Source organism: Polyodon spathula, chromosome 3, assembly GCF_017654505.1.
Source record: "Polyodon spathula isolate WHYD16114869_AA chromosome 3, ASM1765450v1, whole genome shotgun sequence".
NCBI lineage: Eukaryota > Metazoa > Chordata > Actinopteri > Acipenseriformes > Polyodontidae > Polyodon > Polyodon spathula.
The window spans coordinates 89464081-89480400 of NC_054536.1; the positions used below are offsets into that span (position 1 = coordinate 89464081).

Genomic DNA, 16320 nt, shown 5'->3' on the forward strand with positions numbered 1-16320 from the left:
ATTATCCTTCTTCATTTATATTTAGTTTAAACTACAATTCATAGACCAAAAGCGGTATGTATTATGTTAAACCATCCTTAGTGTTAAAGTGTATAACACCGGTGCACTAACCAATGTGTTTTCAAAGAAAGAAATATACACCAGACAAGAACAATTTAAAAAAATATGTATCTCGCCCCCCTCCCCTTTCTATTTGCCCAACCCCCACAACACAAGCTACCGCCCTATCCTTTCTCTTCTCAACCAACCCTTTTTGGCGTTGCATGTTGGGAGTAGTAGTCCTTGTCATCTTAGGCGTTACAAAGTAAAGGGCTTAAAAATACATCTCCCAGAACAACCTACGCAGCCGTCTAGCCAATGTGAGCAAACGGGAGGGATGTCTGCCCATCAAAGCCATTAACATAGCTCTATTTTTTATTTGTTTTAATAATTAGTCAACGTTAACATTGATTGAGCATCTGAAGCTTATTACGGACTAACTAGCCCTGAGCAGAAAAGTGACCGACATCTCCCCCCAGCTGTTTGAATTACATAACTGTCATAATGGGGCGTACTTCCCCACATGCTAGGATGTACCTGCTTAGGAAATAATCGTAGGTGGGTGGTGGGTCTTTAACAAAAATAGTGAAACTTGGAATACGATGCAATAAAACGTATTATTTTTTTTAAAAAGGGGCAGCAATATAACAAGCCGCATTGTAGGCTGCAAGCTGTCTCGGTAAACTGCGATGTATGGTGCCTTGCCAGTATTTTTGTTTTTTGCAGGGTAGTACCGCCCTTCCTGGTAGAGCTGTCACTCAGCAGACAGGGAACCTGGTTATCCCGGCCGGAGGAGCTACGCCACAGCCCGCAGCAGCCATTCGTGGAAAAATAGGCCGTCCTTACCCGAGCCTCAGCCAGCCTCTGAATCCATACCGTCCGGCCTTTTTTCTTAAACTACTCCTCTCTGTTTTTATTAATGCGGAATGAGTGGTACGTTACCCCCTCCCCTCCTTCTTACCCCTCCCTCTTTCTCCAAACCCAGCATCATCTTTTATATTTTTCTTTAGACTTTTTATATATTCTGCTTTAATTACTGGTTGGTTTGACCTATAGTTTTTTTTTAATGTCTGAAACAGAGAACCTCCTTTTGGGTGTTACTTTATCCATTGGGTCGGGTTTCGAAACACGTTTTGGTTTTTTTTTTGTTTTGTTTTGTTTTTAACACATACGGTGGATTACGAAGATTGATTACGTTTAAAACAATGTTAGAACATTTTTTCTCGGTGGTCATAATAAATCTATAGTCGTTTTTGTTCTTAACATGTTTTGTTTCTTCAGATCAAAAAAAAGAAACGATGGCGACAGAAGGAGGAAAATCTGGTGGGGATTATGGTAATAAAGGCAAAACTTCTGTATTGCAGGTAATGCATTATTTTCTGAGGGCTTTTTAATATGATTTTTAAAGCTTTCTTTCTCTCCGGTTTAGTAACACTTCCTGTTTCTGTCAGCGTGTCTGTATGGCACCATTATCATAGTATGCTGTGTACTCTACTATTTTGCCGCTACATGTAAATATACTTCTTCACAAGCATGTTACTAAATGAAACGTTGCTGTTAGTGTGAAAAATAATTTGTAGAGGCAGTTATACTATACAAACATTGCATTTGGTTATTTAAGACAGAAAAGCATGTACGATTACTTCTTTCTTGATCCCGTTATTTCTTTATTATTATTATTATTATTATTTTTTGTAAGGCAGGATTTGTTTCGTTGCATTACTTTTTAACATGTTCAATGCATAAGTCTCATTGTATGTTTTGATTTCTTAATTAACCGAAACACGTCCACCTTATTATTGTTCTTATTATTTTTCTGGTTAGGACGCTCAACCCTCTCCTCTGGCACTGCTCGCCGCCACTTGCAGCAAAATAGGAGGGGCTCCAGGTGAAAACCAGGCAGGGGGACAGCAACACATTATCATCGATCCCAGTCAAGGGCTTGTTCAGCTGCAAAACCAACCACAGCATCTGGAACTGGTCACTACGCAGCTTGCTGGGAACGCCTGGCAGATCGTCGCAGCAGCTCCGGCGGTATCGAAAGAGAACAGTGCACAGCAAGGGGTTGCTGTGGTCACCAGTGCACCCGGCAGCAACAATGACAGCATCGCCACCAGCAAGGCTAAGACCGTCACCTCCAGCAATGTTACAGTGGGGCAGCAGCAATTCCAAGTCATTCAGGTGCAGAATATGCAGAATTCTTCCGGCGGCGTCCAGTATCAGGTGATTCCGCAGATTCATACTTTGGATGGCCAGCAGATCCAGTTCAGCTCTGTAAACCCCACTGCTCTGAACGTGCAGCACGACCAAATTCAGTTCATACCTGCTGGAAATAACCAGGCCATCATCGCTACGCCAAACAGGGCTACGTCTGCAAATATTGTCACCCAGAATGTGGCGAATCAAGCGATACCCTTTCAAATCAGGCCGGGGATGTCTTTCCCGTTGCAGTTGCAGACCATTCCTGGCGCTCAGACTCAAATGGTGACCACCGTACCTATTAACATAGGCGGAGTTACTTTGGCATTGCCTGTGATAAACAATGTGGCCGCGGGAGGAGGGTCTCTCCAGCTTGTTCATCCTGCTGATGGTGGGGTCGCCAACGGTAATCAGCTAGCTACCACGCCTATCTCCAGTGCTGTGAGTAGCATGCCGGAATCTCCTTCCTGCACAACCACTGCAGCTGCGACCCTGTCGGGCAGTGACACTCTTGTGATAAACTCCGCCGAAGCTGGACAGTACACCAACGCCCCGTCCACGCCAGAAAGCGCACCTGATCAAGAATCCCACGTCACGGGTAATGAGCCTGATGGTTCGAACCCGGTTCAGGCGAACGGATTGCAAACGGTTCAGGACCAGTCCAGTCAGATTCAGCAGGTTCAGATTGTGGGACAGCCCATGCTGCAGCAAATACAGATCCACCAGCCCCAGCAACAGCTGATACAAGGTCTTTCACAACAGACAATTCAGCTCCAACCGGGGCAGACTGTTCAGACGGTCCAGCAGCAGCCTTTGCAGAACGTTCAGCTCCAGGCAGTGCAGAGTCCAACCCAGGTGCTCATTCGAGCCCCGACCTTGACACCGTCTGGGCAGATCAGCTGGCAGACCGTGCAGGTGCAGAACCTTTCCAATGTGCAGCTGCAGAACGCAGGATTACCCCAACAGCTCACCTTTACCCCGGTGACTTCAAACGCCACAGGAGGCACATTTGCCCAACTCACGCCTCTTGCTGTTGGAGGTACTCCCATTACTTTAAATGCCTCCCAGCTCACATCGTTGCCCAACATTCAGACAGTCAACATTGCAAATCTTGGAGCTGCCGGTGTTCAAGTACAGGGAGTAACAGGTAAGCGAGTATACTTGTTTATTTCTTTTTTTAGAGTTTAGTGAGGAACACTACAGTACTGCACTAAATACAAATTGCACCGTTTAAAAAACAGAAATTAACTTATGTGTAAGTTTTAAGTTCAGTTGATTTATATTTTTTCTTAGCACTAAATTAGTGCCATAGCTTGTGTTCACTTGCTTAACTTAATTGTATGTTTGCTGCCACTTTTTAGGAGATTGATTCTTCTGGGAAAAGCTTTAGTTTTAAATGCATAGCCTTACAAATTGACTGTTAATTATTAGGTGATGGAACCCCCTGCAGAGGCCCAAAAATGTACCAAGGCTTACGCAGATTTTCAAGCCTTTTAGACTTTTATATTATTCTAAAGGCTAGGTAACATTAGATAGTCCACGATTAGTTAATTGGAGTCTGTTCAAAATGAAACCAGCTAATGAGTTATTTAAATAATGTGTTGATATAGGCGTTTTATGTAGAGTGCTTTTAAGGAAGCCAAGAACAGTTTCATAAATTTTTAAAATGCACAGTGTTTACATAAAGATTTAACAAATAACACTGATACAATAATTAAATCATAATTGATTATCATTAGCTTAATAGTTTTGCAGCTTTTTTATCTCTGTTGTTTCAAATTGCTTGCTGAATGGTTACAGTGGTATGCTGCTGAAACGCAGGTTCAGTTTCTGAAGTAGCTGATTGGGGACACTGACAGCAGGGCTGATTTAGTGGTAGACATTTGTGAATGTCAGACATGGACTTTTGTTTTATTGTATAGTTATTTCAGGGAGAAATTGCCATTTTAGTCATCTGCTTGAAATACAAGTAAAATATATATTTTTTAAAAATGCTAAGGAGAGGGATGATTCAAACCCTGTTTAGGTGGTGGTGTTTTTCAAAACCTGCCTTCAGAATATTCCATTGTGGGGTTAGGTGTATTTTGATATCAGAATTTATATTCTGGAAACATCTGAAGTTTTTTGAAAACTATAGCAGTTTTGAGGTTCATTTGGATTGCTGTGACATAGTTCACACAATGATCTGCCAACAAGTGATATAAAAAACAATGGACAAGGGTAAGAAACCTAAACAAACAAAAAATACAATCTGAATAAAATACATTGATACAGTAGTTGTACACAGCAGTTGAAGTGCTGTTGGCAGCAGTGCTAGTTTTATGCAGTTTTTTAAATAGTTTTAATCCTGCAGATTTTTTTTTTTTTTTACCCTCAGACTACCCATGCGTTTATGTAGATTATATACTGCAACTTTGTTGTTGTTTATGAAGCGTCAGAAATAAGATGTTGACCTTTTACTGTGTCTATTATTGTTTTGTAAATATTTTAAAACATATACGGTAATGAATCAGTGGAAATCATCAGATGTTATGTGATCACAGGAATAACCTTCATGGCAACTATTCAATTTGTTGTTTTGACCGCAGAGTTTATTTCCTGTAGGCGATACATCCTTTAATCTTCTCACTAAAACAGACCCTGGGGAAGCAGTATGAGACCATTGTGAACTTGGAGTGGCTCAAGATAAAAGGGAGACCACTTCTGTTTGTTAATGACTTAAAGCCATGTCACTTATGTTCTGTACACTTGTAGTGTATGTGGATAATCCAGTCCTGTAGTTTCCATACATAGAAGCCTTTAAAATGGAGTCTGATCTTTCCAGTAATCTAGCACAGTGGTTCTCAAACTTTTTGGGCCACGTACCCCTTCCTCTTGTCTGTGGTACTTGACGCCCCTTAAACCGACCCCGTCCCGTCCCGTTCCATCCTGTCCTGTCCCAAACACACACACACACGTATGTACATATACTGGTAAAATAAAAATAAAAAATTCAACATGCCTGTGGCTTCTCTGCATGTCATTGCAGTTGTTTTTGGTGTTTTTTTTTTTTTTTTGCGCGAACCAGCCACCGATCCATCGTAATAAGACCGAACTTACACCATAAATTAGTTTACCAATTGTGAACAACACTTACTATATACAAATCATATCTATGGGACATGGTAAACCAAATATTCTCTTCAAAACCATTGATCAAATCCTGCATCCAGCCACCAATCAATCCATCTCCTATTCATTCTCCTCTCTTACCTGCCATGATTTCTCTTCTTTCTTTTGGAACAAAAATCGACAACATTTATTCTACGCTCTCCTGCCACAAACCCAGTACAGTACTTGACCACCTTGACTCCCCTCCGTTTGCCCCTCCTGCTCTCTCTTCCTCCTCTCCTCTCTCCATTACTGATGTCTCCAGCCTATTGTCGAAATCAACTACTGCCCTGTGCCTCTTGGAACCCTGACCAACAAATCTCGTTCGTCTCTGTGCTTCTGACCTTGCTTCTTCCATTATTCACACTCTCAACCTGTCCTTGGATTCAGGCTTGGATCCTGCGGCTCAAAAAACCCTCCCTTGACCCGGCTGTCTTATCTAAGTCTGGCTTCCGGCCGCATCACATTACTGAAACTGCTCTATTCTAGATTGTAAAGGATCTCCTGCTTAATGCTGATGCTGCTGCTCCCTTTGTTCTTGTCCTCCTTGACCTAACTGCTGCTTTTGATACCATAGATCATAGCATTCTTGACCGCCTTCAGAAGTATGCTGGGATCTTTGGCTGTCCTCTTACCTATCTGGACGCATGCAGTCTGTTTTCTATGATGGAAGCAGTGGTGACGCAAACCCGGTCACCTGCACTGTTCCTCAGGGGTCAGTTCTTGGGCCTCTGCTCTTCAACATCTACCTGCTTCCCTTGGGTCACCTCATCTGCCAACATAGCCTCATGTTTCACTCCTATGCAGGTGACACCCAGATCTACCTAAAACTAGACCCTGGATGTCCCTCTGCCATGGTCCGACTCTCAGCTTGCATCCAAGACATCGAGGCCTGGATGTCTGCCAGTTTTCTTTAGCTCAACACAAACAAATCCCTTCATCACCAGGTCCAGAGTATCTCTCCAACCTGCTGACCCGCTGTGTCCCTGCCCGTAAGCCGAGGTCCTGTAACTGGCTTGCTTGTTATACCGAAGCAGAAGTGCACCGCACTCGGAGAGCGCTCTTTTAGCTCATGGCCTGACTCTCTGGAACTCTCCCCCAGCTTTAGTGCATGTAGCTGATTTGAGCGTTGACATCAGACCTGGAAGAACACACTGTACTGAGAGTGAAATGAATGCGAATCGCACAGCAGACTGGGGTACAAAACGCACTGATGCACGTATTTATTAAACAAAATAAAAGATTTAACAAAACACAAAACAAATGGCACGTGGTCCAAAACAAACAACGTAACACACAGAAAATAATTACAGTAAGTACCGTACTGGTACTGAACCAGCATGTGTAGCAATTGTTTCTTTTAATTATTATTTTACCACCTCTTACTCCCGTTCTCTACTCCCGAATGCTCTCCACCCGTTTCAGCCAAAGCTTCAGGTTTTTATAGTGGTGAACGAGGGATTGAATAGTTATTAATTATCTTGTTAACCCCTGGGTCACGTTCTGCATGGGTTCGCTGTGGATGCTAATCATATTATGTAGGTCACGCATTCACACAAGGTAATTTTCAAAAAACTAAAACAATAAAAAATAATCGCGGTGGCTTTTAGTCCGTGCCGCAAACAACAATAAAACAATAATAATAATAACGACACACACATACTATATACATAGGGGGCGGGCACTTTGCCACAAGCTCCCACAGTCTCTCGCTTCAAATCAACTCTCAAGACCCACTTATTCTCTCTTGCTTTCAGTGCCGTTTAAGCCTGGTATCTGTTATTAGCGTTTGTCTAAATTGCTATTTCAGGTTTTTCACTCCATCTTATTCATATGATTCTGTATGATACACACAGCCACGTGGGTAACACATAAATTATATTAAATTGATATGTGATAGAATAGTATACTACACATATATATGTGTATATATATATATGTATAATATATTTATATCTAATATAATATATTATATATTATATATGCCTTGACAAATATTAATAATACGGGACATAAAGGTGACATAAATTTCATAAGACTAAACAAACGAGTGATAGAAAACATTTCTGCGCAAAGCACTACCGGGATGGTGCACTATGAAAGGCGCTCTGTAAAATAAATATTGATAGTAAGCTGATAAACAGCATACATTACCATATGTCACCGGACTTCATCCAAAAATGTGCAAGCTTAAAACAAACTCTACAAACCTTGACATGCCTGGAGGTGTTAGCATAAAGATTTGTTTTAAGTTAATATATACCGTGTAACAGGACATTTTGGCTGGTATTAAATTCAGTTTAAATTCGATTTATATGTTGGGGGATTTTTTTCACAGCACGTTCACAAAAAGTGTCAGTTTTGCATTTATAATTTTATTAATGAATAAATGTTTACTTAATTAAATGTCTGCTAAAACAGTATAATTTACAGTAACTCGTTATAGCATCTACAATGTAACTGCAACAACTTGAAGAACAGCAATAAGGTCTTCTAATCAGCTACAGTATTTATCGCTCTTATATGGCCCTTCATTTTAATAACACAGTAGAACTATCACAGAACTACCATGCAGTGATTGTAGGGCAGTATTTCCACATGTGAATCTTTGACAATTAAGCCGAAACGAAAATGCTTTTATTTGCTTCAAAATCATTTAAAAGTAGTTAGTATATTAGCAAGCACTGGCAGCTGAGCTTTATATGGTGCAAAACATTTTAACATTTTGTTTTGTTTCAGGGCTTTGCGATACCTGCATTAATAATCATATCTACAATGTAGCAACAATAACAATTAACCATTTTGTTACAAACTTTCAACAAGTCTAACACAAATCATTTTGTCTGTTACTTAATTAAACACTTCTAAGAAAAGAACACCCAAATATTTGTTCTTATCATGATGGATCGGTGGCTGGTTCATGCAAAAAAACAAAACAGCAGTGACACACAGGGAAGCCACAGACATGTTGAATTTTTTTTTAACCAGTATCTGTACGTGTGTCAGTGTGTGTCAGTGTGTGTGTGCGTGTGTGTGTGTGTGTGTGTGTGTGTGTGTGTGCGTGTGTGTGTGTGTGTGTGTTGAGGTGTGCGGAGGCGTCAAGTACCACAGACTAGAGGAAGGGGCCCACTTGAGAACCACTGGCCTGGGTTAAGAAAAAAAAACAAAAAACCCTGAGTGTTGGACAGTGATTTCAAAGCATCTGCTGTTTGCATCCAAATTAAGCGATACTTCATAGACTCTGCAGTGATCTTTGCTGACTGGCTAAATGTTCTGTGTGGCTTATTGTGATTTCTTGCTTAAGTTATTTTTAGTCCCTAGTTTGTATCCTACTGTAGAGAGTGATTGTATTTACAAGTAGGTGATTGAAAAGGATATTGAAAATGTACCAAAAAGTAAGAAACTTTTAAAATGTGGACTACAATTTTGATTAAGCATTTTGAAATAATTTGCAGGGTGGTAAGTTATTAGTATTGAATCCGTTTTCAACTAATTTATCTCACGACTCATTCATTAAAAATTAACTGAGAGGTATAAAGTGAAATGGACAAACACAGGTATTGCAGAACACTATGGCTGAAAACCACACGTCTTCCGTGTATGCTCCCAAGGCTGCCTGGATTGGGAACAGTGGATGTTTTGCCTTTGTTTCGGAAACGTGAATCTCCAAGCATCCTCTACCAGCAAATCCTTATGCCTTGTTGTCTAATGTCAATGGCTAGTGAAAGGACGGTTTGGACACATACTCGTCCACCTTGCTGGTGGGAAGAGGCTGTGCTGCATCACTCTTTCACAGATCTGCAGTGGATAGAGTCCTTTCGTGTCACCAGGGCAACATTCAGCATTATAGTGGAACTGGTAAAGGAATATATGCAGCCAAAAAGGGCACACACACAGGGGCCCCAGCCATGCCCCCTGACCCTGCTGCTGTGCTGTCTCTGCCTGCATTCAGAGCAGTATAATGGCTTTTATTACTAAAAAACGAACGAATATCCAAACAAATATTTAAATAATGAGTGAATATCCAAACATGAAAATCCTGTGTTCGTCCCAGCACTGTTATTATTCTGTAGTCCGTACATATTACCAATAAAGACACGCTACATAATAAACTTAGATACATAATAACATTAACAATAACAATCACAACAGGCATTGAAATATTACAATGAGGGTCTCACCCTCACATGGTGCATCAGCGATCTTAATATTTCTGGATGAGAACAGTATTTTTTTGAGTGTGTAAAAGCAAGCAGCGAAATAAATGATTGGCATTTTAAATTGTTGCGTGCAAGATAAACAACGGTAGCTGAATATACCAAGTCGACAGCATTATTGATCATTATTGAGATCCACAAACCAGCAGTTTTTATATTTATCACTTAGTTACTAAATAACTGGAAGAAAAGGTAATTGTGACAAGTTAAGCATAATTATTGATACACTGCACATATTATGTGAAAGAAACAACCTGAACGTTAACCCGCTAGATTTATTTTATTGTAGTTTATTTTATATTTTTATAATTAAAGTTGTATGGTATAGAAATAATTAGCATTCAACTTTTATCCACTGCCGTCTTGGCTAGCAGAGCATTCAGCTTTCTATTTACCTTTCTCACGCATGAGAGTATGGGAGTGTCTACTGAGCTATGCAACCACATTGGTTATGTGATATGAAAAGGTCTGCTTTGCATTCATACATATGTAAAGGCCGGCCCCTTGCTGCCTTTTCTTTGTGGGAGTGTCCACATATGAGAAAAGGCGGCCTTGAGGATGCACAGGGCCACCTTAAACTGCAAGTGTGAACAGGGTCTTAGATACAAACCTAACTGTTGTTTGTATGCTTCACTATGAAAACACTCTGACCGTGCAGCTTATCTCTTAACACAGTTGACAGGGATAGGCTCAGTCATGACTAAACCCCCTTGTGCTTTACAGGCCAGCAGCAGAACCAGGACGGAGTGAAGGTTCAGTCGTCTCCAGTAACAGTAGCCGTGGGGAACATTGCAAACGCAGCGCTCAGTGCTGTCAGCACCGACCAGATCACACAAGTGCAAATTCAACAGACCCAGCAAGTCTCTGACCAGGAGGGGCAGCCAGGCAAGAGGCTCAGGAGGGTCGCGTGCTCGTGTCCCAACTGCCGAGACGGAGAAGGAAGGCAAGAAATTGCTAAATACATTATACAGGGCAGGGATTAAGTCTTTATGCCACTCCAGTCTGCTGCTCTGATGGTTTTAAAAGACCATATCGAGGTATTATTAGTCGGTCAGTTACAGACCCTTTTACGACCCGTGGTGGTTGTCTCCTAACCCATGGTTTGGTCCATGGAACTGCCAAATTTGCAGGCTCAACAGTTTCTGTTTGTCACCATCATGCAAGCATTACTGAGTGGCATATACAACATAAAACTGTCAAAAGGTAGAAAGAAGACAAATTGGTCCCATTCAGTTGATCTGAAGAGCACCAGATCAAAATAGTGTTGCCATTTAATCCTTAGAATAGGGTCCTTCTTATGTAAAGGTTATGTGACAAACATCTCTAACCTTGCATATCTTAAGTGTAAGTGTCTAAAAATATGTAAAAATGCCAGCAACAATATTTAGATCTAATGTAGTTCTTTTCCCTTGTGAGTTTTCATGTACGTTTTTACAATGCATGGAAGTTGTTTTTTCCCATACAGCTTAAAATAAGGTTACAGTAATATTTTGAATTCTTGCTCTGGAAAGGGGTGGTTTGAATATTTTGCAGTTGTAATGACTTCATATATCATACTAACTTGGCAGCATAAGGAATTTCCATAATTGCGCTGCCTGGAGCACCGGCATATACAGTTGTAATTAAAAGTTTACAATTTCCCAATAGAAATTTATAATTTCTAGAAATTTCTTGAAAACAAAGAATTAAAGGAAAAAAAATGTAGTAAGTTTTGCTTTTGTGGATGAGGAAAAAAGTTATGTGAAATAGATTTCTACAATTATTTATTTTTACAAAACTCCAAAAATACAAATTCAAAAGTGTTCATACCCTTTGGTGCTGTTATAGTATTGTCTACGAGGTGCTAGAAATTTCAATATGATAATGCAGAACCTAATTCTGGAAAAGTCTAGACAATGCTGGATTGTCAGTGAACATTCTTAGGGAGTATTAAATGGTTAGGCAGAGGATGATTGAGGTCATTACCGATAAGTCAATATGGGAAAATTGTAAAGAGCTATCTGAAGCTGGAGAAGGCTACAAGAAGATTTACAAACATGTGAGTATCCCAATTTCAATATTGTATATTTTATCAAGAAGTACTGTCGCTCCCTCGGTCTGGAACAAAAACAAGTAACGGACAGTTGTGAGGAAGGTTAATAGCAATCCAAGATTGACTGTCAAATATATTCAAAGTGAATGGGCTGCATGTGGGACTGGGGTTTCCATTTCAACCATAGGTTGTGTATTGAATGGTGAAGTGGTTGCAGGCCAAGGAAAAAAACACTGTTAATAAAACATCACAGGGTCAATTGCTTAAGGTTTGCAAAATGGCATTTGAATGATGGATATGAGTTCTTGTCAAAACCTTTTTTTTTTCCTCATCCACAAAAGCAAAACTTTTGCTACAAAAGATTTTTCCTGTAATTCTTTGTTTTCAAGAAATGTCTAGAAATTATAAATTTCCATTGAGGTATGTAAACTTTTGATTACAACTATATATGTGTGATCCTTTTACATTTTTTTTAAAACTATGTTCCAACAGTCTAATGCATGGTCCAGTGGTTAGAGGAAAGGGCTTGTCAATCCCAGCAGGCTCCTCCCAGGGTCGAGTTAGGGAGTCGAGTCGGTGATTAAGTGACACACACTGGGACTCGTTCACTTAATTGGGTCCAAAACCGGTTAGGCAGGAAGCTATGAAACTTTACATTTTTGACTCCAGGATAAAGTGATTCACTAGACATCGTGTCGTCAAGCTACAATACGTATCAAGACATTCAACGAAACCTATTTCATAGACGTTGATGTTTCACGACCTATCCACAAGCACCTAAAGTGCTGCCAGGTTCAGTAAAAATCTGGTAGGTATCGTTATCCATTGATATACGTGACGAAACTGTAGAGGTCCAAGCATTATAAATTATTATAAATGCCCCAGGACACTCCCCCCCCCCCCCCCCCCCGCAACTGTGCGAATACATTTGGCTATTCTAGATGATCATAGATATGATCACTACCATTTGGTTTGATTTGGTCCTTTTACTTCCAACTGGATCTAACTGTCTTCCCTAAAGTAAACACATATAGTGAGAGCCTCACCATTGGAACTAATTCCGCACCAAGTTCTGGACAGTGACTTGAGCGTCCTGATTTCCAACAGAAACAATAGCGAGCCGGGGAAGAAGAAGCAGCACATCTGCCACATCGAGGGCTGCGGGAAGGTATACGGGAAGACGTCTCACCTGCGAGCACACCTGCGCTGGCACACGGGAGAGAGGCCCTTTGTGTGTAACTGGATCTTCTGCGGCAAGAGGTTCACCCGGAGTGACGAGCTGCAGAGACACCGGCGCACCCACACAGGTGAGCAGTTCCATTTGCATGTGCTTTCGTGTCTTAGGATGCTAAGCAATATTTCTTAGCCCTCCCAAGGTGTATAGTGGCTCGCATGTATGTCACGCTCAATGTGACGTGGAGTAGAGAAGAGCTGGAAAACTGCTTATTATCCCCAGCCTTCTTATGGGATGTTGTGGAGACAGAGGCTTGTTCTTTTGTGAAGAAACTTGCTCAGGACATGATTATATGTGTAAAAATGTAATTATTTTATTATTTTTTTAAATTTTAGAATGACCAATTTTTATTTTTCCTTATTGTCCCTCAATTTGGAATGTCCAATTATGTTTTTTCTCCTCACCGCAGACAGCCCCCACGCAGCACAGACATTCTGAGGGCATGTGAGCGTCCTCCGATCTCACAAGCCTAAAGCCAGAATAGCTTTTGCACCATCCCCCACCCCAGGAGTGTCTTAGCTAATGTGACGTCCCACTCGGGGTCCCCTGCAAAGTTTAGCCTCTTTGCACAGCCGGACGCAGACACTGTCCAGCTGTATGACTCATCCTGCGCTCCCAGCGGCAGCACTTTAACTGGATGAGCCACTCGGGGACCCCTGTAAAAATGTAATCTTGTGATGAAATTTGGTATGGAAAGTTTGCATCACAATTATTTGAGATTATTAAAGTATGTGTTTCACATTTATATTTTTACATTTACGTACTGTAGAATTAGATCATGGTTAACCACATTTAATGATGCTAATAGCTCTGATTTTGTATTTACAGCATTGTATTTCACACCTAGCACTACAAGCAAAGGCTCCTTTTTGACCCTATCAGTAATGAAATGGAAATGGCTTCAAGCAAAGGTCCTTAAAGCCAGTAGTGGGGATACTCTCAGTGTTAGACATAACTAAGGGCCACATGGAGTTGACATATACTGCAGCAGTGAGCTTCAAGGGTAATTAAGTCACACAACGAATAGCAATTTACACAGTGTTACTAGAACTGGGGGTATTAAACTATAGTGGCATAGTGTATTCTTAAGGACACCAGAAAGACAGCCATAATAAAAACAAATGTTGCCACATTTTATTAGATGTATTCATGCACATTTGATTTTTAATGAAACCCTGTTGTTGTTAGGTTGGGAAAGTAGAAATAATAATACTTGTTTTTTGCTTTGACATGGTAAATAGTCATGCTTTTGTAAGTGTAGATTTTTGTATTTTAGTGGGGTTTTTTGTGTGTTTTTTTTTTTTTTTTTTTTTATATAGGTGAGAAAAGATTTGAATGCCCAGAATGTTCAAAGAGGTTCATGAGAAGCGACCACCTTTCCAAGCACATCAAAACTCACCAGAACAAGAAGGGTGCTTCAGCCCTGGCTATTGTCACCACTGAGGACATGGAGGACACTGTGAACAATGTCCTGGGCTCCCCGCGGATTGTCACCGTAGCCTCGCTGTCCCAGGATTCAAACCCAGCTTCCCCAAACGCATCTAGCAACATGGATGAGTTTTAAAGAGGATTTTCTATACCTGGGTACCGTTTTGCACTCAAGGTTGCATACCTTTCAAGATATGAAAGTGGACCAAAAACTAAATAAAAACGTGCACATCAGAAGATTTTTTTTATGGTAGCTTTTAAAATTAAATACATGTATAATAACAGATTCTAGTAACACTGCTGAAATGTCTTTTAATACTAGTAGAAAAATAAATAAAAGCACAATGATTCACAATAATCTCAATGCAGTGGGTATTTCACTAAAAAAAAAAAAAAAAAAAAAAAAAAAAAAGTATTTTTCAGTGTGGCAGAAAATCTGTTTTTATGCAAAACAGAGTTGCCAGTTTGCACCTCCTTGATTAACTAAAATGTTAGTTTTAAAATAACTGACCTCGCTTTTCTCACTGAAGAGAGATCAGAAAGTTGATGGCTGCATAAAGACGTACACAGGCCAGTATTCCTGTACTAACTATCTTCGTTTAGTTAACAGATGACAGCTTTCTTTTTTTTATTTTAAAGAAATACTTGACCATAATATTTGTAATGAGCACATGAAGATTTTTTTACAAAATAGCACATCTCCTTGAAAACATCAGTGATGTTAGGTTTTGAAGAGAACGTTCTTTTATTATTATTTTTTTTAACAATGTTTAACTTTACCTGTTAATACTTTTAAAGAAAGCTATACTGTAAAGACAATCTTTTTTTTTTTTTTTAATGAAATCATGTTTACATTAGGATTATATAATAAAAGTAATGATTTCTTCTATCATGTTTATTAATTGGTTTAAAGAAAATCGCTGCTTTGTTCACCTGATTTTGAGCAGGGAGAAACTCATTTGTTTTGCTGTTGTATCGATTCTTAAGCAGCTCAGTAACTACACTATGAATTGTGTTGCCTTAATATACTGTAAAAGATCCTTGTAAGTTATTTTCTCTGGAGAAAGAAAGGTATTGAGCTGTCCAACTCCATTCCCCTGTGAAGAATCGATGTCCAAGGCAGCGTTCCGAGTCCACTAGAGTGTCTTCAAAGGAATGTAAAATATCTAGTGCCCAATTTATACTGAAACCGCAGCAAACAGATAGCTGAGGGATATAGTCCACTTTGGGATGCAATAGCATCTGCTCAAATGGCATTTTACTTTTATTCATTCCTTTTTCTTGTTGCAACCTTTATGCCAGTGTCTTGCTTTGTCTTAGAGAAGGCTACTTTAGTCTCCACATTTATAATATAAATAATAATTCCAGTGTCTGTATAGATGTGAGTTAGTAAATTCTGTTAAATTTCGGGTTTTGTTCATATATTGGCAGAACTAGATGACTGTAGTGCTGATTTCTTATTTATCATTATTTCAATATTTGCCTTTGCAAAATGAACAGCTAAAGTGTGTATTGTAAGCTACCTATTACATTTTCAGGAAATTATGTTCAGGAAATGTATGTGCAGCATGTGTTTTGTTTCATATATATATGTATATATATATTTATATATTTATTATATATATATATATATTCATTATTATATATATATATATATATATATATATATATATATATATATATACATATAACAACTTTAAAGACCATAAGGTATTCCAATGTCTTTTTTTTTTTTTTGCATTGTGGTCCTTTTTAATTTATATAAACCATAGCATCAAAAACGAACTTGCTTTGGCGTGATAATAGGTTATAACAAAATAAAAACATAAAAAAAAAAAAAACGAAAAAAGGTACATGTTTAAAAACAGACAGATTTGATTCCAAACAGTGGAAATGTGTAATTTTGTGTGACACATAATTTTCCTTAATATTTTCTAGCATCTCATTTGTAAATTTTTCTAAAAGTTGTTTTTGGTTTTTGTCACCATGAAGATTAATAATACATTTTCCAATTAAGCCTG

At 39.4% G+C, this 16320-nt stretch overlaps 1 protein-coding gene across 1 annotated transcript; it reads left to right on the top strand.

The window, feature by feature from the left end:
- The first annotated feature begins 398 nt into the window (after positions 1-398).
- On the top strand, positions 399-14924 carry LOC121313601 (transcription factor Sp4-like). Its single transcript, XM_041246302.1, has 7 exons — positions 399-597; positions 766-972; positions 1321-1403; positions 1864-3385; positions 10329-10548; positions 12745-12944; positions 14191-14924. The coding sequence occupies exons 2-7, from the start codon at positions 966-968 to the stop codon at positions 14433-14435; spliced, it is 2277 nt and encodes a 758-aa protein (XP_041102236.1). The 5' UTR covers positions 399-597; positions 766-965; the 3' UTR covers positions 14436-14924.
- The last annotated feature ends 1396 nt before the right edge of the window (positions 14925-16320 follow it).